Here is a 24,467-nt window from a genome sequence, read left to right as displayed (position 1 = left end):
CAGATATGTACTGTATGTATAAAACGTACACCAAATTTCAAAACTTAGTATAAGAAAAAAAAATGTAAAATTTATCAATGATTTTAAATATCAGTTAAAATTTTGGATATACAGGATTAAATATTATTAAAATCAATTTCACCTTTTTCTAAAATTTTTAAATTTAATTTTATTTATTTTATATACAGCAGGTTCTGATTAGTCATCAATTTTATACACATCAGTGTATACATGTCAATCCCAATCACCCAATTCTATTGATTTGAGTCTTCTCCCTCTTTTTCTTGATGAGTCTGGCTAATGGTTTATCAATTTTGTTTATCTTCCCAAAGAACCAGCTTTTAGTTTTACTGATCTTTGCTATTGTTTTCTTTGTTTCTATTTCATTTATATTTGCTCTTATCTTTGTGATTTCTTTCCTTCTACTAACTTTGGGTTTTGTTTGTTCTTCTTTCTCTAGTTCCTTTAGGTGTAAGGTTAGATTGTTTATTTGAGATTTTTCTTGTTTCTTGAGGTAGGCTTGTACAGTTATAAACTTCTCTCTTAGAACTGCTTTTGCTGCATCCCATAGGTTTTGAATCGTCATGTTTTCATTGCCATTTGTCTCTAGGTATTTTTTGATTTCCTCTTTGATTTCTTCAGTGATCTCTTGGTTATTTAGTAACGTGCTGTTTAGCCTCCATGTGTTTGTGTTTGTTATGTTTTTTTCCCTGTAATTCATTTCTAATCTCATAACGTTGTGGTCAGAAACGATGATTGATATGATTTCAATTTTCTTAAATTTACTGAGGCTTCATTTGTGACCCAAGATATGATCTATCCTGGAGAATGTTCCATGCGCACTTGAGAAGAAAGTGTAGTCTGCTGTTTTTGGATGGAATGTCCTATAAATATCAATTAAATCTATCTGGTCTACTGTGTCACTTAAAGCTTCTATTTCCTTATTTATTTTCATTTTCAATGACTTGTCCATTGGTGTAAGTGAGATGTTAAACTCTCCCACTATCATTTTGTTACTGTCGATTTCCTCTTTTATAGCTGTTAGCAGTTGCCTTATATATTGAGGTGCTCCTATGTTGGATGTATATATACTTATAATTGTTATATCTTCTTCTTGGATTGATCCCTTGATAATTATGTAGTGTCCTTCCTTGTCTCTGGTAACATTCTTTATTTTAAAGTCTATTTTCTCTGATATGAGAATTGCTACTCCAGCTTTCTTTTGATTTCCATTTGCATGGAATATCTTTTTCCATCCCCTCACTTTCAGTCTGTATGCGTCCCTAGGTCTGAAGTGGGTCTCTTGTAGACAGCATATATATGGGTCTTGTTTTTCTATCCATTCAGCAAGCCTGTCTTTTGGTTGGAGCATTTAATCCATTCACATTTAAGGTAATTATCAATATGTATGTTCCTATGACCATTTTATTATTTGTTTTGGGTTTGTTTTTGTAGGTCCTTTTCTTCTCTTGTGTTTCCCACTTAGAGGAGTTCCTTTAGCATTTGTTGTAGAGCTGGTTTGGTGGTGCTGAATTCTCTTAGCTTTTGCTTGTCTGTAAAGCTTTTGACTTCTCCACTGAATCTGAATGAGATCCTTGCTGGGTAGAGTAATCTTGGTTGTAGATTCTTCCCTTTCATCACTTTAAGTATATCATGCCACTCCCTTCTGGCTTGTAAAGTTTCTGCTGAGAAATCAGCTGCTAACCTTATGGGAGTTCCCTTGTATGTTATTTGTTGTTTTCCCTTGCTGCTTTCTTCTTTTCTTTTAATTTTTTTAACATCTTTATTAGAGTATAATTGCTTTACAATGGTGTGTCAGTTTCTGCTTTATAACAAAGTGAATCAGTTATACATATACATACATCCCCATATCTCTTCCCTCTTGCATCTCCCTCCCTCCCATCCTCCCTATGCCACCCTCCAGGTGGTCACAAAGCACCTAGCTGATCTGCCTGCATTATGCAGCTGCTTCCCACTAGCTATCTATTTTACATTTGGTAGTGTATATGCCACTCTCTCACTTTGTCCCAGCTTACCCTTCCCCCTCCCCGTATCCTCAAGTGCATTCTCTAGTAGGTCTGCATCTTTATTCCCGTCTTGCCCCTAGGTTCTTCTGACCATTTTTTTTTAAGATTCCATATATATGCGTTAGCATACAGTATTTATTTTTCTCTTCCCGACTTACTTCACTCTGTATGAAAGACTCTAGGTCCATCCAGCTCACTACAAATAACTCACTTTTGTTCCTTTTTACGGCTGAGTAATATTCCATTGTATATATGTGCCACATCTTCTTTATCCATTCATCTGTTGATGGACACTTAGGTTGTTTCCATGTCCTGGCTATTGTAAACAGAGCGGCAATGAACATTTTGGTACATGACTCTTTTTGAATTATGGTTTTCTCAGGGTATATGCCCAGTAGTGGGATTGCTGGGATGTATAGTAGTTCTATTTTAAGTTTTTTAAGGAACCTCCATACTGTTCTCCATAGTGGCTGTATCAATTTACATTCCCATCAACAGTGCAAGTGGGTTCCCTTTTCTCCACACCCTCTCCAGCATTTATTATTTGCAGATTTTCTGATGATGGCCATTCTGACTGGTGTGACGTGATATCTCATTGTAGTTTTGATTTGCATTTCTCTAATGATTAGTGATGTTGAGCATCCTTTCATGTGTTTGTTGGCAGTCTGTATATCTTCTTTGGAGAAATGTCTATTCAGGTCTTCTGCCCATTTTTGGATTGGGTTGTTTGTTTTTTTGATATTGAGCTGCATAAGTTGATTGTAAATTTTGGAGATTAATCCTTTGTCAGTTGCTTCATTTGCAAATATTTTCTCCCATTCTGAGGGTTGTCTTTTTGTCTTGTTTATGGTGTCCTTTGCTGTGCAAAAGCTTTGAAGTTTCATTAGGTCCTATTTCTTTAATTTTGTTTTTATTTCCATTTCTCTAGGAGGTGGGTCAAAAAGGATCTTGCTGTGATGTATGTCATAGAGTGTTCTGCCTATGTTTTCCTCTAAGAGTTTGATGGTGTCGCGCCTTGCATTTAGGTCTTTAATCCATTTTGAGTTTATTTTTGTGTATGGTGTTAGGAAATGTTCTAACTTCATTATTTTACATGTAGCTGTCCAGTTTTCCCAGCACCACTTACTGAAGGGGCTGTCTTTTCTCCACTGTATATTCTTGCCTCCTTTATCAAAGATAAGGTGACCATATGTGCGTGGGTTTATCTCTGGGCTTTCTATCCTGTTCCATTAATCTATATTTCTGTTTTTGTACCAGTACAATACTGTCTTGATTACTGTAGCTTTGTAGTAGAGTCTGAAGTCAGGGAGCCTGATTCCTCCAGCTCCGTTTTTCTTTCTCAAGAATGCCTTGGCTATTCGGGGTCTTTTGTGTCTCCATACAAATTGTGAAATTTTTTGTTCTAGTTCTGTGAAAAATGCCAGTGGTAGTTTGATAGGGATTGCATTGAATCTGTAGATTGCTTTGGTTAGTATAGTCATTTTCACAATGTTGATTCTTCCAATCCAAGAACATGGTATATCTCTCCATCTATTTGTATCACCTTTACTTTCTTTCATCAGTGTCTTATAGTTTTCTGTGTACAGGTCTTTTGTCTCCTTAGGTAGGTTTATTCCTAGATATTTTATTCTTTTTTTTGCAGTGGTAAATCGGAGAGTTTTCTTAATTTCACTTTCAGATTTTTCATCATTGGTGTATAGGAATGCAAGAGATTTCTGTAACTTAATTTTGTATCCTGCTACTTTACTGAATGCATTGATTAGCTCTAGTAGTTTTCTGGTAGCATCTTTAGGAATCTGTATGTATAGTATCATGTCATCTGCAAACAGTGACAGCTTTACTTCTTCTTTTCTGATTTGGATTCCTTTTATTTCTTTTTCTTCTCTGATTGCTGTGGCTAAAACTTCCAAACTATGTTGAATAAGAGTGGTGAGAGTGGGCAACCTTGTCTTCTTGCTGATCTTAGAGGAAATGGTTTCAGTTTTTCACCACTGAGGACGATGTTGGCTGTGGGTTTGTCATATATGGCCTTTATTATGTTGAGAAAAGTTCCCTCTATGCCTACTTTCTGCAGGGTTTTTATCATAAATGGGTGCTGAATTTTGTCAAAAGCTTTCTCTGCATCTATTGAGATGATCATATGGTTTTTCCCCTTCAATCTGTTAATATGGTGTATCATGTTGATTGATCTTGGTACATTGAAGAATCCTTGCATTCCTGGGATAAACCCCACTTGATCATAATGTATGATCCTTTTAATGTGCTGTTGGATTCTGTTTGCTAGTATTTTGTTGAGGATTTTTGCCTCTATGTTCATCAGGGATATTGGCCTGTAGTTTTCTTTCTTTGTGACATCTTTGTCTGGTTTTGGTATCAGAGTGATGGTGGCTTTGTAGAATGAGTTTGGGAATGTTCCTCCTTCTGCTATACTTTGGAAGAGTTTGCGAAGGACAGGTGTTAGCTCTTCTCTAAATGATTGATAGAACTTGCCTGTGAAGCCATCTGGTCCTGGGCTTTTGTTTGCTGGAAGATTTCTAATCACAGTTTCAATTTCACTGCTTGTGACTGGTCTGTTTATATTTTCTATTTCTTCCTGGTTCAGTCTCGGAAGGTTGTGCTTTTCTAAGAATTTGTCCATTTTTTTTGTGGGTGTCCATTTTATTGGCATATAGTTGCTTGTAGTAATCTCTCATGATCTTTTGTATTTCTGCAGTGTCAGCTGTAACTTCTCCTTTTTCATTTCTAATTCTATTGATTTGAGTCTTCTCCCTTTTTTTCTTGATGAGTCTGGCTAATGGTTTATCAATTTTATCTTCTCAAAGAACCAGATTTTAGTCTTATTGATCTTTGCTACTGTTTCCTTCATTTCTTTTTCATTTATTTCTCATATGATCTTTATGATTTCTTTCCTTCTGCTATCTTTGGGGTTTTTTTGTTCTTCTTTCTCTAATTGCTTTAGGTGTAAGGTTAGGTTGTTTGAGATGTTTCTTGTTTCTTAAGGTGGGCTTGTATAGCTATAAACTTCCCTCTTAGAACTGCTTTTGCTGCATCCCATAGGTTTTGGGTCGTTGTGTTTTCATTGTCATTTATTTCTCGGTATTTTTTTATTTCCTCTTTGATTTCTTCAGTGATCTCTTGGTTATTAAGTAGTGTGTTGTTTAGCCTCCATGTGTTTGTATTTCTTACATATATTTTCCTGTAATTGATAGCTGGTCTCATAGCATTGTTGTCAGAAAAGATACTTGATATGATTTCAATATTCTTAAATTTACTGAGGTTTTATTTGTGACCCAAGATATGATCTATCCTGGAGAATGTTCCATGAGCACTTGAGAAGAAAGTGTATTCTGTTGTTTTTGGATGGAATGTCCTATATATATCAATTAAGTCCATCTTGTTTAATGTATCATTTAAAGCTTGTGTTTCCTTATTGATTTTTATTTTGGATGATCTGTCCATTGGTGAAAGTGGTGTATTAAAGTCCCCTGCTATGATTGTGTTACTGTCGATTTCCCCTTTTATGGCTGTTAGTATCTGCCTTATGTATTAAGGTGCTCCTATGCTGGGTGCATAAATATTTACAATTGTTATATCTTCTTCTTGGATTGATCCCTTGATCATTATGTAGTGTCCTTCTTTGTCTCTAGTAATAGTCTTTGTTTTAAAGTCTGTTTTGTCTGATATTAGAATTGCTACTCCAGCTTTCTTTTGATTTCCATTTGCATGGAATATCTTTTTCCATCCCCCTCCCTTTCAGTCTGTATGTGTCCCTAGGTCTGAAGTGGGTCTCTTATAGACAGCATTTATACGGATCTTGTTTTTGTATCCATTCAGCCAGTCTATGTCTTTTGGTTGGAGCATTTAATCCATTTACATTTAAGGTAATTATCGATATGTATGTTCCTATTACCATTTTCTTAATTGTTTTGGGATTATTATTGTAGGTCTTTTCCTTCTCTTGTGTTTCCTGCCTAGATAAGTTCCTTTAGCATTTGTTGTAAAGCTGGTTTGGTGGTTCTGAATTCTCCTAGCCTTTGCTTGTCTGTAAAGCTTTTAATGTCTCCATCAAATCTGAATGAGATCCTTGCTGGGTAGAGTAATCTTGGTTGTAGGTTTTTCTCCTTCATCACTCTAAATATGTCCTGCCACCCCCTTCTGGCTTGCAGAGTTTGTGCTGAAAGATCAGCTGTTAACCTTATGGGGATTTCCTTATGTGTTACTTGCTGTTTTCCCCTTGCTGCTTTTAATATTTGTTCTTTGTATTTGATTTTTGATAGTTTGATTAATATGTGTCTTGCGTGTTTGTCCTTGGATTTATCCTGTATGGGACTCTCTGTGCTTCCTGGACATGATTATCTATTTCCTTTCCCATATTAGGGAAGTTTTCAACTATAATCTCTTCAAATATTTTCTCAGTCCCTTTCTTATTCTCTTCTTCTTCTGGGACCCCTATAATTCGAATGTTGGTGTGTTTAATGTTGTCCCAGAGGTCTCTTACGCTGTCTTCATTTCTTTTCATTCTTTTTTCGTTATTCTGTTCTGCAGCAGTGAACTCCCCCATTCTCTCTTCCAGGTCACTTATCCGTTCTTCTGCCTCAGTTATTCTGCTATTGGTTCCTTCTAGTGTAGTTTTCATTTCAGTTATTGTATTGTTCATCTCTGTTTGTTTTTTCTTTAATTCTTCTAGGTCTTTGTTAAACATTTATTGCATCTTCTCGATCTTTGCCTCCATTCTTTTTCCGAGGTTGTGGATCATCTTCACTATCATTATTCTGAATTCTCTTTCTGGAAGGTTGCCCATCTCCTCTTCACTTAGTTGTTTTTCTGGGGTTTTATCTTGTTCCTTCATGTGGTACATAGCCCTCTGCCTTTTCACCTTGTCTATCTTTCTGTGAATGTGGTTTTTGTTCCACAGGCTGCAGGATTGTAGCTCTTCTTGCTTCTTCTCTACCTTTCTTTTTTATTTTCATTAATATAGCTACTAGAAAATTCAAAATTACACATGTGCCTTGCATCTTATTTCTATTGGACATTGCTGATTTATTTGCTGATTTATTTTCCCCCCACAAGCATCAGAATACTCATATAAGAAGACTGATTTGGGGTTTCCCTGGTGGCACAGTGGTTAAGAATCTGCCTGCCAATGCAGGGGACACGGGTTTGAGCCCTGGTCCGGGAAGATCCCACATGCCACAGAGCAACTAAGCCCGTGCACCACAACTACTGAGTCCACGCCCTAGAGCCAGTGAGCCACAACTACTGAGCCCATGTGCCACAACTACTGAAGTCCGTGTGCCATGAGCCCATGCTCCACAACAAGAGAAGCCACTGCAATGAGAAGCCCGCGCACCGCAACGTGAAGAGTAGTCCCTGCTCGTTGCAACCAGAGAAAGCCTGCACACAGCAAGGAAGACCCAATGCAGCCAAAAATTAATAAATAAAATTTAAAAATTCATTAAAAAAAAAGAAAACTGATTTATATCTTCTCTGATGATCTTTGCTCTTAGATACCATGAGAATAGGGGCTCATAATCAGTAGAAGTACACAGGACTTCTCACATTCAAATTGTTTCTTATCTAAGCAGCTTGGAAGTCTGTACTGGTTTATGTTGTTCCTGTCAGAATCATTTCACAGTCCAAGCTGAAAGACTTTATACAGCTCTCTGTTCTATGTCCTCGAAAGCCCTGCCTTTGCAGGCCACACCTGCAGGCCTGTGACCTCACTCACCCCTCCTCACTTCATCAGTTAGCTGGAATTTCCAGAAGGAATTAGCCATGAAGGCCTCTGTACAGCTCTCCTCAGAGTACACATACTTTATGCTGTTAGACTGTGAGGTCCCAAGGGGCAGGGGCCCAATCTTGGTTCCGTATCTACCCCCACTATATATAGAATTGCATAGGTCCTTGTATAAAAGTAAATGCATTTGATAAATGTTGGTTACATGGGTAGAGCTGATGGGTTAGGGGAAAGGAAGAGTTTCTCCTTCTCTCCTTTACATTATAGCAGTTTTATCACATTAGCCACTGAGTATCAACTGTGCTCCATAATCCACTTTTTCAAATATCCAAATGTCACTGGGCTGCCTGGAACTGAGCTGGGGCCTGGGGGCATATGGGGGGATGGTGGGGAATAAGACAGGCAGAGCCCTGTCCTTACAGGGGAGGACAAACCGAAGCACACACACCATGCAATTACAGTAAGTGTGGCATGTGCCACCAGGGAAAAGCAGCTGGGATCATGAGAGGGTAATTTTTATTTTTATTTTTATTTATTTTTTTGTGGTACGCAGGCCTCTCACTGCTGTGGCCTCTCCCGTTGTGGAGCACAGGCTCCAGATGCGCAGGTTCAGCGGCCATGGCTCACGGGCCCAGCCGCTCCGCGGACCCGTGTCCTCTGCATCGGCAGGCGGACTCTCAACCACTGCGCCACCAGGGAAGTCCATGAGAGGGTCATTGACGGTGGAACCTAATGCAGTCAGGGCTTCAGGAAGGCTTCTTTCTAAATGACCTTGATGCTGGACCTGAGGAGATTGTTTGTCTGGCAAGGTAGAGAGGAAAGGGCAGGCTGACCATGTAGGGAGGGCCCTTTGAGCCTTGTTAAAAATGGTAAAACTTAATCCTAAAAGCAGTGAAAATCCATTGAAGGGTTTTGTGCAAGATGATGACATGATCAGGTCCGCCTTTTAAAATATCACTCCGGAGGTGGGCAAGAGCAGATGGGGGTGCCTACACAGAGCACAGCTACAGATTCAAGAAAAGTAATCCAACTCTCTTTGGTCATCATTTCAATAGGAATTGAGTTTCAAGACTATACAGATGTGTATGCTCCATAACCACAAGATGTGAAAGCCAGAATGCATCCTAGAGTATGAATCAAATACAAGATACTCTCAAAGTACCCTCAAAGCATTCATTTCCACAGATCCTACTGGCCTGTCCAGGTAAATTTGTTACTTTGCATAAGCCGCTATACTGACCCTGGCCAGATCTTGCTTATTCAGGACCAGAAACCAGTGATCCATATTGGTTGACCCAGTTTCTGGGGTCACAGAGAGGCTGAGTGGTCAAAGCATTTATCAAACAGCATGAGTTTGGGAATATTCTGCTCTTCTGTGCCCAAGGACTGGGAGCCTCTGGGTGTTGGCTAGAATCTTGTGTCCCCTTCTCAAGGACACTTGCATTCTGAACAAGGGTACTGGATCAGCCACCTTTCAGGAGCTCTAGCCAGTGTCTGCTCTCAGGGCAAGAAATTCATGGAGGAACTAAGTCATATCTATTATAAGCCAATTAAACACAAATTATCTAAATTCTGAAGAATGAGCATATGAAATTTTGTTTTACTCTGGACTCTTGTAGATGACACTTATTTGTATAAATATGTGCCCTGCCCACATATAACTGCTTTTCTGAAACCAACTTGTGATCGCCTGGTGACGGCCTTAATGGTTCTCCGTGGTGGCAGATGTTCATTCAATTGTTAAATAGCCAGAAAACCAATATGTTGGTAGCTAATAAGCACATTCAGGATTCTGTTAAAAATACGTCATTTCTAAAACTTCAAATCTCCCCCAATTACCTCCTCCTGCTATCTTTTTTATTAAAATAAAAATAAGGCTCAACTCCACAATTTGTTCCCTTTCTGGATTTCTGTCATATCCACTCTGAAAGTAAAGTACCCTTTGCACCTAAATGAAGAACCCATTCTTCTCAGAAGCAGGACTGTGCAATGGAAAGTTCCTGGGCTCGGGGGCATCAGACCTGGGTTCCAATCCTGGTTTCGTCCCTTCCTAGGTGTGTAACTTTGGGAAAGTTTCTTAAATTCTCTGGCCCTTGTTTTTTCCCGAGGAAAATTAGGCTAGCCTACTATATCAGTTTTCTAGGTCTGCCATAATAAATTGCCACAGATTGTGTGGCTTAGAACAACAGAAATTTACTCTCTCACAGTTCAAGACGCTTGAAATCAAGGTGTCAGTAGGGCTGGTTCTTTCTGAGGCTCTCTGGGAGAATCCTTCCTCGCCTCTTCCAGCTCTGGTGGCTTCTGGCATTCCTTGGTTTGTGGCAGCATCACTCTAATCTTGGCCTCTGTCTTCAGGTGGCCTTCTGCCCTGTGTCTCTCTGTGTTTTCTCTTCTTCTTATAAGGACACCAGTTGTTGGATTTAGGGCCCACTCTAACTCCAGAATGAGTTCATCTCAAGATCATTAACGGATTACATCTCAAAAGATGTTATTTCCAAATAAAGTTACATTCGGAGGTTCTGGGTAGCCCTGGATTTTGAGGGACATCCTACTCAACACAGCATACCTCCATACACCTGAATTACTCAGGAACACAGATGGGTCCCCACCAAAGATCTGTGTTCATGGATTTTTAGTTTCTTTGCTATACTATGAATTTTTCAACTGCGTTTTCTTTTTATAATCAGGAAAAAAACAGCTACTTTTAGAGAGAAGACAGTGTATATAACTAGCGACATAATGAAAATGCATTAGTGCTCAGTAAATACTATATTTTCCCTCTCCTTCCATACACTTAATATTAGTCCTACAACATGGAAGCAATCTAAGTGTCCATCGACAGGTGAATGGATACAAAAGATGTGGCACATACGTACAATGGAATATTAATCAGCCATAAAAAGAAACGAAATTGAGTTATTTGTAGTGAGGTGGATGGACCTAGAGTCTTTCATACAGAGTGAAGTAAGTCAGAAAGAGAAAAACAAATACTGCATGATAACACATATATATATGGAATCTAAAAAAAAAAAAATGGTTCTGATGAACCTAAGGGCAGGACAGGAATAAAGACACAGACATAGAGAATGGACTTGAGGACACAAGGAGGGGGAAGGGTAAGCTGTGACAACGTGAGAGAGTGGCATGGACATATATACACTACCAAATGTAAAACAGACAGCTAGTGGGAAGCAGCTGCGTAGCACAGGGAGTTTGTGACCACCTAGAGGGGTGGGATAGGGAGGGTGGGAGGGAGACGCAAGAGGGAAGAGATATGGGGATATATGTATTTGTATAGCTGATTCACTTTGTTATACAGCAGAAACTAACACAACATTGTAAAGAAATTATACTCCAATAAAGATGTTAAAAAATATATATTAGCCCTACAACAGCAGGGCTAAGTAATCCTAGCACCATCCATGCGTAAATCCCAGGAAATGAGGGAGCACTTCAAGATTCTACTCAAAGACAAAGACAAAAACATCCTTCCCTAAACAATGACTTCTTACCGTGAGACTTGGGGTGAGCAGTTCTCTTTTCAAAACTGACCTATCACAGTTGTTTAAATACTTAGGAACAGGTGAAGATCTCTTAGATAAGAGATCCTTGAATCTCTGTGGAATACAGAGGTCATGAAGAAGGCTGCAAGCAAAAATTGGAAACTTCATTTTTGCTATTCGTTGCCTAATTTGCCAACAATTTGGTCTACTATCAGTTAAAGGCCTGGTTCCTATGGCTTATCACTTACTTCAATATTTTCCTTCCTCACATAATCCCATCTCTGATGCAGCTTTTAAAAAAACTGAGAATGTTATTCCCACAGTTTGGGCTGAGCGAAAGCTGCAACCAGCAGCAGCAGAAGGCAGTAGGGAGCTGGTCAGCACTGACTGCTTGTCTGCCTCCTCTTATCCCACGTATTTCCTTTTCTTATCTCTCACCCATTAACGCTCAGATTCCAAACACAGTGGGGCTGACACAGTGCCTGAACCATCTCCCCTAGGACCACCAAAGACACAGGAATCTCAACCTGAAACTCCCAAAGAAACTGGTCTCAAGATACGCAGTTTTCCCAATATTCATACGTTTTACTTAAATATATTCAAACTTGCTTCAAGTTTCTATACTCTGCAGTTAGGAACTGCTACTCAGGAAGAGTGCTGAGGAGGTCTAGAGTATCAGCTGCTTTGCTGTTACACCTTGTGCTCTTTGAGATCACCCCACTTCTGCCTGATTCTTTTTTCAAGGTACAGCTCCATTATCTCTATTATAACTCCCTTCTCTTAAGAGTGTAACAGGTTAGCAAGAAAAGTGCTGATCTGTGATGTGCTTGGAGAAAAATCAGAACAAAGAACAACCCTCCAAAGACTTCAGAGATGCGTATGGACAGAAACCCTCTGTATTTCACAAAAACCATTCAACTTCCTACTTTTTCATACCTTTGGTGAATTACTATGCTTTATCTGAAAATTCTCCCAATTTACTTTCTTACAATCCCTTTCAAATGAGTGTTCAGTTCATAACAGCTTGCAGCTACCCTGACTTCATGTGCCACCCACGCTGTCCACACAGTGCTGTTTGTTAATTACACTACAGTCAGATAAAATATCACAGAAGCCTCCAGTTACTTCAGTGTGAACCTAAAAAGTCCTCCCTTCCCGGTCGAAATACTCCACCTGAAGCCACTGAACTTCCAGAAGGGAGGACAGAGCAAGCAGAAGCACACCAAACCTAGCCTGTCTACCAAAGAGAAACGAAAAGTTACCTGGAGGGATACCCCTGCAGGTATAAAACGAGCCCTTACCTGGATTGGGTTGAAGGTACTCAATTGTTTTAGTCATTATTTCCATCACAGCCCTGCTGGTGACATCCACTTTCTGAAATGAGAAAATAAATATTCTAAATGATGCAAATTATTAGCTTTAGAAACGTAGTTTTTGCTTGAGCATATATACAACCACTGGTGGTACAACCGAGCACGAAATCCTGCGGTGGAAGGTGAGGGGCTCACAGAGCTGCCAGAATTACCACTGGCTTTGCATTCAGCTGTGTTCCATCAAGACTTGGAAAGCCCATTTACCCAGAAAGGAACCTACTAATTTCCTAAAATGTGTTTCAAAATATACTTCCTTATCTCCTGGTAAAATAATGTGGATATAGCTTCCTCTCACTGGAAGTTGCCTGATGTGGTCTCTGAGAATGGTTCACTCTTCACTTGACACAGAAAACCCCACAAAATCTTGCAAATCAAGAGGTTCAAATCTTCACGTTCACTTTAAGAACACCCATGAAGCTGGCCAGGCCATAGAGGGTATGCATATCCAAAAAGCCACCAAGTCTCTGAACGATGTCACTTTACAGAAGCAACGCATGCTATTCCATCATTACAGTGTTGGAGTTGGCTGGCGTATCCATCCAGGTCAAAGAGTGGGGCTGGACAGAGGGTCCATGACCCAAAAAAGAGTGAATTTTTTGCCGCACATGCTTAAAAATGTGGAGAGTAAAGTTACACTTAAGGGTTTTGATGTAGCGTCTCTGGCATCGAGCACATCCAGGGGAACAGAATCCGAGATGGGCCCTGGACTTACAGAGCTCATGGACAGGTTAACCCCTACCTGAGCCCTCTCTGCCACACTAAGATGATCCCTATTGAAAAAGAGCAAATTGTACCTAAACCTGAAGAGGAGGTTGCACAGAAGAAGATGTCCCAAAAGAAACTGAAGAAACAAAAATACATGACCCAGGAATAAATTCAGCATAAAATAAACATAAATTTTTTAAAAATGTGGAGCTATGAAACATATTTTGCCCCAGAGGCATTTACTGGATGTCTACACAGGGCCAGGCATGGTGGCATGTTTCACTGTTCTAAAGAAAGAAACATGCCACATCGACTCTGTTTGTTCAAGTAAGAGAGGGAAAGTTTTTATTTAACTTCTGAGAACATCCCGAGTACATAAAAATCTTGAGCAAACACTTCTAATCAGTTCTTGAACTTTTGGTTAACTCTAAATTAAAATCATGGTCCTAGAGTCTATCCTTGCAAAATTCTGAATGGTCAGTATTTGCACTCAGCAGGTCACCATGTCCTCTCTCTGTTGCACCCTTTTTACCACGTGAAGAGGCCGTGCAATGAGGTCCTCTCTACATTCCCCCATGAAATCCTTTCCTTATCAACACGTGTGGTCCATTCATTCACTCTGCAGGGTAAATGACTACTGAAAATTAGTGCATCCTCCTATCCAAGATATGTACATGGAATACGTAAGTATGAATGAAGGGAATTAATTTTTGATGGTGGAATATCAGATCTCAATTAAGTTCAAGGAGACTTCGTTGTTTTCTTTAGAGTTCAAGGGCTCCTCCCTCAATTCCAATTTTTCTGTAACCTACTGCACCTACATACAAAATCAACCTTTTATGGATGGGGCAAGCCTCCTTCTCTTCCTTTTTTTTATTAATTTTTATTGGAATATGGTTGCTTTACAATGTCGTGTTAGCCTCCACTGCACAACAAAAGAATCAGCCATACACATATAGGTATCCTCTCCCTTTTGGACTTGCCTCCCACTTAGGTTACCACAGTGCATTAGGTAGAGTTCCCTGTGCTATTCAGTATGTGCCCATCAGTTGTCTATTTTATACATAGTATCAGTACTATATATGTGTCAATCCCAGTTCCCAGTTCCTCCCACCCCACCCCTTTCCCCCTTGGTATCCATATATTTGTTTTCTACGTCTGTGTAAGCCTTCTTCTCTTTCATAATCAGAAACCAAACCATAACCAGAAGATTTTATCTTTCAGCTTTGTTTTTCAATACTTAATCAGTTCCCCTTCCATGGCAGTCAGATTACTGTGTGTGTAAGGAGCTTGCTACTCCTGTGATTAATAGAGGAAACATTTTTTCTTATGAGGTCATCATGGTATAAAATTACCTTAAAAAGCATTCCTATTTATAAGAGATGCCTGCCCACATGTGAACCCTGTACCACATTCTTTTGGTTAACTTCAGTTTTCAATACATCTTAGATTTGAGTATGTGGCTAAGTAGTATTTAGTTCTGCAATGAATAGTGGTCCCCCAGAGTTTTACAGTGCAGAACTTGTGTGGCCATACACGGAGGTCCTGGAAGCATTACCAACATGCCAACCAACCACTATGCACTCAATGTAAATGAAGTCAAAGGGTATGTGCAGGAAAAAACAGGCTGAAAGTCCAGGTTACATGTGTGATAGGACAAAAACACAGATCTTCTGCTGACTATATGACAGGGCTTAAAGCATTCAATGTCAAATGTATCCAAATGTCCTATGTGGCTATGACTGGAAGCAAAGTAGTTCCAAAGGTCAAAGTTTCTAAGGGAGAGTGCCAGAGGGACTGCATTGGCCAGTGACCACTTGGTATTCTGAACTCATCTGATGTGAGGAAGCGAACCAATTTCTAACTTTCCCCCATCTCTACCCTCAGTAATAATCATGATCACCATCATCATAAACTGCTTCATATTTGTCAGAAATTGTTCCAAGGGCTTTAAATATCTTTACATACTAAATCCTCAGAAGCCTTATGAAACAGATACACAGAGGTTAAGAAACTTGCTCAATTCCGGCTCCAGCATATGTGTTGTTAACTACCACCCAATACTTCTTGAAAGCACGAAAAGGCAACAGGGACATGTCCTGACCTGAAGAGAGACACCAAGTCAGAGCTGCAAAGCTCTCTGTACCATCTCCTAGATGGAGCTGGAGACCTGGCAGAGGCCAACCACACAGGACCAGGAGGAAAGCACCTTCCAGCTCACCTTCTGGTTTTGTTCTGAAAGTCCTGAAAGTCTACAGAAACTCATTCACGAGAACTATTCTACCCTGGGCCTCTGCAAAAGGGAGGCTGTCCCAGGCTAAGTTGTTTGACCACATGCCCTCAGTTACACTGGCTTCTCTACAGAGGCTGGGTGCTAGTAGTGTATATCTGGAGTGGTCCATGGGCAAGTCAGCAAGGAAAGCATGAAAAGTGGTTCTCATTTGCGAAATGAAACCCCCTTTCCCTTCTGGGTTCTGTAAATAGACCGCCCAAGTACTCAGGCTCTATACATAGAAGCTATCAGCTTGGCAAAAGCCAGTGGTCTTGGGGGAGGCACAGAGACGCTGGAGACGACAATATTAGAGCATTGCATTTGGTCCCCAAAGTGGGATTCAACCTTAGAAGAAGAATGAGAATAAAAACTACTCAGTGTCCCCCATGGTTTGGCCAAAGTCTCCCAGGGAAGAGCCCATACAACCCCAGATCTTGTGCCCACTGAGGCAGATTCCTTCAACACTTCCAGGTACCTGATCTAGATATCAATCTAGAGAAATTTCTAGCTAAACCCTTTTGATCAGAGCATAAAATAACCTTCACTTGCAATCCACCTCTGAAAACAACTTTATCCAATATAATAATTTGCGGAATGCATTTTCAGGACATACACCAAACAGGCAAGAGCTACTAGCAAATTCATTTACTAGGATCTTACTCCTGATTTTACACTTGACAGACTTAATAAACATAACAGAACAAGGCCAGTAGAGCATCCAGTCCAAAGCCTTGATTTTTTAAATATGCCAGTCTGAACCTGGAGAAGGGAAATGAATTCTCTGAGGCCACACAACCCAAGCAGCTATCATGGGAAGAAATGTAGTTCCAAAGGTCATGGATCAGACACGGTTTCCAAGGAAGAATGCTGGAGGAACCGGATCGCCCGATGACATCAGCCAGTAGGAGGCTGACCAACGTCCAACTTCTCTCCATCTCCGTCCTCTTTTTGTCCAGAACTCTTTTTGCTAAACAAAACTATACTGTGTCAGCCATGGACAAGGTGAGGCCATCACCCGGTGAGAACCTTAAACGCTCCTTGTCAGGCTCTTGCTAGGAACACTATTTATACACCGCAACTGTCAATGTCCAACCATAAACCCTCTTATTAACAGGCCTAGTATAACTACCATGAACTAAGAAGATTTCCACTTAAATAATTTATTATAACTGGCAAGAGCTTACTCCCGTTTGAGAACAGCACAGCTTAATTCTGAACTTATGACATTGTACCTAATGATTTCCTTAATGCCCAAATTTTCCTACTGCTTGAAAACAAGTTTTGATGTGTCCCAAACGGCAACTTCCATTTTTGTGAGCACCTGAGCCTCTGTTTCTTCAACCACCCTTGTCTGGATTGGGGCACGGAGTCATTAGGGAAGGCTGTTTAGTGGAGGTGAAGCTAACTATATAAGATACAGGCATGTTTGCAGGAAATAAAAACTTATCTGTATGAAATAAGTTCTGGGTTTTTTTCCTCAAAGTAAAAGAATACGCACATATTCCTCTGGTCTTTTTACTTCAATTTTCTCATTAGCAAGATTTTAGCAACTCAATACATTAGCAGGTTCTTCCTCCACTATCCAGTCTTGTAATTTACAACTATGAGTAGGGAGAGAAACGGCTCTCTCAACCCGCTTTACTCACTATAACGTTTCCCTTCTTCATGCTAAGTCAAGGGTTGGCAAACCATGGCCGGTGGGCCAAATCTGGGCCACTGCCTGTTAGATTTTTTCCTTTTTTAAAAAAAATATTTATTTATTTTTGGCTGCGCTGGGTCTTCGTTGCTGCGCAGGTTTTCTCTAGTTGCCGCGAGCGGGGCTACTCTTTGTGGCAGTGGCTTCTCTTGTTGTGCAGCACGGGCTCTAGGTGCAAGGCTTCAGTAGTTGCAGCACCTGGGCTCAATAGTTGTGGGTCACGGGCTCTAGAGCACAGGCTCAGTAGTTGTGGCGCACGAGTTTAGCTGCTGCGCCACACGTGGGATCTTCCTGGACCAGGGCTCGAACCCGTGTCCCCTGCATTGGCAGGCGGATTCTTAACCACTGTGCTACCAGGGAAGCCCCCGTTGTTAGATTTTTAAATAGCTGGAACAATTCAAAAGAAGAAAACTATTTTGTTGCACATAATAACTATACAAAATGCAAATTTCAGTGTCCTTGGGTAAATTCTATTGGAACACAGCCATGCTCCTTCATTCAAATACCACTGATGCTTGCTTTTGCTCTTCAATAGCAGAGGTGAGGAGCTGCAACACAGACCACAGACGCCCTCTGGCCCACAAAACCTAATATATTTACAGAAAAAGTTTGCTGCTCCCTGTGCTAAGGTTCTACTTTCATAAAGGCACGCCACGCTGAATCTACGGATGCCCATCATTTCACCAGCTGTCTCGGTCTTTAGAGACAAGATACAAGAGAACTGAAAGGCACCAGATTGACTAGAATGGGGCTATTGTTTTGAGGCATCTGAACATTACCCTTCCCCACTGGAAAAGGAGCAGTCACTGTTTCCTGAACACAGGAGGCAGCACAGGTGAAAAACACAGCATTCTTTGTGGACTAACAAAAGGACTGAAAGATATGACTTCACAACATCAGACACTGCATTATACCTGATGCTGTCACAGGTACACAGTAGCAGAGTTTAAGAAAAATAAAACGGACATCTTAAAATGGAGCACAGTTTGTGGGTTTAGTGATCAATACTAAACAGATGAATTAAGCACCCACTTAAATATAGGCTAACTTACAGTGGTTACGCAAAAGAGATGTTAAAATGTCATATGAAACACGAAAATCTTTCAAATTCTTAATTTTTCTGTCACTGAAATTAAGAAAATGTACCTATTAAGAATGAATGCACACCCACTTAAAGGACAGGAGCTAAAGGAGAACACCTAACTAAACAAATCACAGAGACACGATGAAAACAGTATCCTGGGAAAGTCTGTCTGGCAGTGAGATACAGGCTGGTCCAATAAGGGGATGTTTTAATAGTCCCCTACTGATATGGAAGAATTAACGTACCTGTACCCAGACTGCTCTGCTTTACAGCAGTTACCTTATGTATTTGGAAAGCCTGATTAATGAACTGTGTGTTGAAAACAAAAATAAACAACACATTAGGCTGAGACTGCCCCAATGTATTTTTCTGGTTAATCTTCTTAGGCATTTACCTTCAATGACATTGGCTTGGAAACATGTTGCAACCACGTAACTGAGAAGAAGCTAGTCTTCACTAAATTTCAGGATCAGCAGAAAAATGTCTTTAAAGCTCATCTTGTTTGGGGCTCCCACCCATCCTACAGTTCCACACCAGCAAGTGAGTGTCTCAGTACCGTATTCCACAGCTTCTCTTTTACCACCACACCCATGAAGAAGACATTCACGTATATGACAGGTGCTCACGGTGCACTCGGGGATATGTGAAACTCTGAGCATGCTGGCTGGGACTTTATTCCTTTCTCTCCCATTTGGGATAGATCACCAGAAACCAAGTGAGACTGACATTATGAAAAATGACATTAGTAACAGATTACTTGCCACAAAACTCGAAGGAGATGACAACTATTGTGCTTCACACAGAATGTGGGAACCGTGGGTTTACCCTCTCTTTAAACGTGGGCAGTGATGGGGAATTCAGTAATCCCCAAGGCTCTTTTTTATTTAAAAAGCTCCGACAACAGAAACTTCTTTCTTATGTTGAGTCTGAATCTATCTCCCCGTAGCTTCTACTCGTTGATTCTAGCCTACCACTTGGGCTTAAACAGAAGGATCTAGCTCCTCTCCACCCAATGACTGGTTAAGTATATGGAGATAATGACCATGGACATTCTCCTATAGCGCTTCCCCCACAGGCTGCTCTGCAAACAATACGTTCCCTCACTCGTATAAGGAATGACAATCTTTCCATTCTTTCTCAACATCTGCTTGCCTTAAAACTTGAGGCTGCCCCTTCAGAAAAATTCCATTCTCATTAAAATGGTCTACAGCCATGCTTTCAACTTGAGGACTCCTGGTTTCAACAGCAGGGATGTCTCATGATACTTTTCAGGCTCCTAAAAGAGACACTGTACCCCTTGGCTTGGACTTCTTTCTACATCACTCATATACACAGAAACAAGAGAAAATTTCAGGATTTAGCTCAGGTGCCCTTTCTTCTAGGAAGCCTCCACTCGTCTACCCAACCTGAGTTAGGTCTTCCATGAAAATACTCCCCAAGGCATCAAGCACCGTTGTCCCATAAGACACTAATCTATGTGTCTATTTCTTCCATCAAAACTGGAAGCTCCTGTAGGCAGGAACTGTACCTTAATCATCTTTATATTCCTGGTGCCTAGCAGGATGCCTGCCACATGGACGCATTTACAGATATTCCATGTGAATTAATGAACATACCCACACACCACACACACACACACACACACACACACACACACACACACACACACAATCACTGCAGCAACTGATGTAAATTTCGAAGAAACCAGGTCCCTCAAATTCTAGTGCTTCCTCTTGATAAAAAAATCTGCATCTTTTCAAAGAAAAAAAATGCACACAATGTCTGTACCACGGTAAGAAATTTAGTCTGTGAGGAAGCTTGTAAGCAACAAATACCACTTAAAATGAACAAAGAAACAATTCCATGCAGGCACTTAGGAGGAGGACAGAAATGGTTACAGGCAGGGTTCCTGCAGCCACAACACAGCCGAAGGAGTCCACCCAGTCAGCTCCAGGACGAGAAGGCTACAAGGGCTAAGAGATGCACGTGGTAACTTTACTGTATCTCAGCAGGAGAGTGGATGCGGTGGCTGATTACGGAAGCAACCTCTAGGAATACCCACTTCTCTCTCCCAGTAGTGCTGTGTGATGCAAACCTCTAATTTATCTCATTTTGTTGTCTCACTGCACCTCTGAGAACACAGTGAACAAAGGTCTCTCTGCTCTAAATGCTTGATGAACAGGAAATTGACCATGGAAAGGTGATTCTTCTGCAGGTTTGGGAAAACCTGCAGAGCTAAAATGTTTGTGTGTGTAATAAACATATAAACAGAAGAGATTTGGAGTCTAAATCTAAAGCATGTGCTTTCCAATTACCACAGAAACCTCTACCTTTAATGTGAATTTAACATGAGTAGAGATAAGGCAAAAGATGTGTGGGATGAAGCGGAATAAACAATTTCCACACCTCACTAAAACCGAAATCTCTCAGTCTACTTAGTTATAAACCCAAATACAAGACCACAAGTGTGTTCTTCAACCAGCAAAACCTTATTACGGTAATATCTAGATTTTGAAATAAAAGCTTCAGAAACTCATTATTTTCTAGGAAACAGGAGAAATAAACCTTACCAACAGACTCAGAGGGACATCTGCGGGTCTCTGCCTGAAGTAAAATGTTTGTAAGGTCCTCTTTTATTTCAATTACTTTGCAAGACTGGCATGGATTCAAAGGCTCAATTAGTTGTTCAGTTATAAACACTGTTCTCCAAATTTCTTATTCTTTTTAATCTCATTTAAGAAATAGAAAGTTAGTTTGTCTCAGTTTAGGCAGTCGGCTACCGAGCTTATTACCTCGTGTCCTGGCAGAGGCTGAAAGCAGGACTCAAATTCTGATTCCTTAGTCCTAAATTCCTAAACACCTGCCTAATCTGACATTAGTGACAGGGCACTGGCCACGTGGAATATTATACACTCCCTCCAGGGTTCGGATGGGAGGGAGACGTCAAAGGATAAGGGGGACGAAGGAAGACTGGGTGTAGACAGAGATTGGTGCAAATAAACAGACCCACAGGGCTGCTCATAAAGAGGGGAGTGGTACTATGAGGACACTATGGCGAGCAGAGGAGTCAAAGCCAAGTCATTCTGAGCAGGTGTGTCGGGTTCTGGAGACTTATTAAATCTCCTATCAGTGAGGCTCCCTATTCTATCAGTGAGGTCCATCTCAAGAACTTAGCCAGAAACACCAGCTAGGTAAACACTCAGCAGTCTCATTTCACAAGACTCCTGTCTCTCAGCAACTCATCTTTTATTCAGGAACTCAAATGTGTCCAGTTCTCTCTCTCTCTCTTTTTTTTTAAATATTTATTTATTTATTTGGCTGCACTGGGTCTTCGTTGCAGCATGTGGGATCTTTAGTTGTAGCTTGCAGCACCTTTTAGTTGCGGCATCGGGATCTTTAGCTGCGGCACATGGGATCTAGTTCCCTGACCACGGATTGAACCTGGGCCCCCTGCACTGGGAGCACGGAGTCTTAGCCACTGGACCACCACAGAAGTCCCTGTCCGGTTGTCTCTTGCTTGCTGTTTCCTTTATTAGAAACGCACTAGGCTCTGCTAACTCTTACTCATCCTTTATATCCTCACTTAAATATCAGGAAAGTCTTCCCTGACCACCCTATGTGGGTGAGTTTCCTCTGTTCCAAGCTTCTCTAGTGCCATGTTTCGTTACCCTTGCCACACTGGTCAGTATTTGTCCAATGTCTGTCTTCCCCACTAGATTATGAATTTAATGCAGTCAGAAATCTTATCTATCCTGTTCACTACTATATCCTACATGCCTGTCTCAGAGGAGGTACAGAACAAAAATTTGTTGTATTCATCAATGAACTCTTCAGAAGAAAAACTGTAAAAGACAGGGCAGAAAGTAAAAATGTGGTTTCTGGGTATCACAGGCTTTCGCCATCCTCTCTGTTCAAGTGCAGGGTTTGTATTCCCAGATCCTTTACTCATCCACAATTTAAAATCTAAAATAATTAATTGCACAATGCAATACCCACCCTCCATCATAAGTCTATGTATCTCTTCCTATGGACAGTCTCAAAGTGAAAGAAAAGTAAAAGAGAAAATACGGCATCTGTCACAAGAAAAATAAAAAGGCTTATTTTGTTCACCACCTCCACTCTCACTTGTTGAGAACCTGCTATCTTTTAAGGAAGAATGTTAAATGATTTATATTATTTTTAATCCTTAATAAAAGTCTCTGAAGAACGCATTTGTATTCTCCTTTTACATTTATGAAAATAGAGAAGCTCAGAGCAATATGCTGACTTGTGCAACAGGCAGTAGAAGTGGAGCTCAGGCCAAGGTCAGACCGGCTCACCACTGTGTTCACTACACATGCTGCCTCTGGCTGGCACAGTCCCCTCAGGAAAGTTCTCGAAAGCTAGAAAGTGACTCAAACTCTCCCCAAAACATTTGGTACATCATTCCCCACCTTAACCTCTTTTCGTCCCACCCCAGCACAATTCAAACACCAGCTCCATGTTGCCCCTATTTGGAAAAGTAATGATAAAATCCATTATGACATTTCACCTCATGGAGGCTTTGTTCTTAGGATAGTAAAAAAAAAAAACAGATACTTTACATTTTCTGTTTTAAAATATACACTAAAAGGAGAGTACTTTTAAGAATAACAAAATGTATTCTCAGGTACCAGTGGAGAACGGTTTCCCCTTTCCTTTCTCTCTTCTCCACTTAGTACGCTGGGCAATTTTATGTCAAGGGAACTCTGAGTGATGAAGACTCACCCTTTCCATCTCTTTGAAGTCATCATCTAGCTTGGTTCCTTCAGCTCCTCCAACTTTCTCACTCACTTTCTGTAGAAAATAACCCAAAAAAGGAATTATAAATAAAATTTCTTTTAAACATGTGTCACAAGTTTTAAGCACTTTGACAAACATCATCTAATACAATCTCATAACTATTCTCTGATGTAGGTGGGCCGTCCCATTTTCATAGGAGACAGCTTTGGCTCAGCAGATGTGAACAACTTACCAAAATCCATGCATCTGGTAGGTACTGAAGCAAGAATTCAAACTTATATCTTCTGATTTCAACCCTAGTGCTCTTTCTATTACATAAATCATCACACAACTATCAAATCACTAACGTTTTCGTTTTGAAAGTTCCTAGGGAAAACAGCATCATACAATAATCATTTCCCTCTGATAATGGATCTAAAATGCTACCTAGGTGGAAAATTGCTACATCTTCAACCTATTCCTCAATGGGCTGTTGAACAGATAATCACAAGCATCTATCAAACTGGTATGAAAAATATCAGCCTAGCTGATCTTCAGATCTTATAAATCTCCCTGTAGCTGTCTACATCCTTATATACATAACATAAACTATGTGGAAAGATGCTGAGGGTACTTCTTTGCTACCCAATCAATTCCCATTATCATACATTTTATTTTCATCAATTTACATATGCCAATGGTCATTTTCCACATGTAGAATTCATGTTCATTAAAAGATTAGATATTCTATTCTGTTTTGAAATAAAGACTCAAATTAAGTCTAATAAAAATTATGAAGGGATCACAAGGAAGATACTTTAATTTCATCAAAGACAGGAAATATTAAATGCTAATGACACCAGAATTTCATTCCTCTTAAAATAACTGTAAAGGTAGTTAGATGCTTTTTACTAAGATGTCACTGTGCTACATAAAGTTATCATACACAGATACTGAAGTATAATTTTCCATTTCCTTTAATAGCCACTGTGTTGAGGGTCTTTGCAGAGGATCCCCACCATGGCCAGACGTGCAGCAACCTCAGTAACAACTTGGGTCATCCAAGTGAGCTTGGGTTACCTCCTTCTAAAAGGGTCCTGGGATACGTGGCTCCATCTTTCTGGCCGTGGAAGCTCTGATATCCCCTTATAGGGGGCTGAGGTATAGTCCTTACACGCTCTTTTTTTAACTCCTGCATTCTGCCATCAGGAAAACCTTTAGAAGAGATCACTCTTGGGAAAACCAAGAGTCTGAATTCTGTCACCACTCTGGCCCAGATTTCACCTCAGCAGCACTAACAGGAGGGATATGCTATGATGGAAGGGCATGG

At 40.4% G+C, this 24,467-nt stretch overlaps 1 protein-coding gene across 1 annotated transcript in view; it reads right to left on the bottom strand.

The window, feature by feature from the left end:
- The window catches only part of SH3GL2 (SH3 domain containing GRB2 like 2, endophilin A1), a gene marked incomplete at its 3' end in the record, with an annotated part of 198,406 nt that overhangs the window by 38,629 nt on the left and 135,310 nt on the right, over positions 1 to 24,467 (bottom strand). Inside the window, exons 2-3 of the mRNA XM_082656529.1 lie at positions 23,144 to 23,212; positions 12,569 to 12,641 (exon numbers count right to left, since the gene is read on the bottom strand). Of these exons, the coding sequence (XP_082512655.1) occupies positions 12,569 to 12,641; positions 23,144 to 23,212 (142 nt within the window). The remainder of the gene's footprint in view (positions 1 to 12,568; positions 12,642 to 23,143; positions 23,213 to 24,467) is intronic.

Source organism: Grampus griseus, assembly GCF_964374135.1.
Source record: "Grampus griseus genome assembly, chromosome: 6".
Classification (NCBI taxonomy): domain Eukaryota; kingdom Metazoa; phylum Chordata; class Mammalia; order Artiodactyla; family Delphinidae; genus Grampus; species Grampus griseus.
The sequence above is the reverse complement of the archived record's forward strand: the minus strand, read 5'-3'. Positions and strand labels throughout refer to the sequence as shown.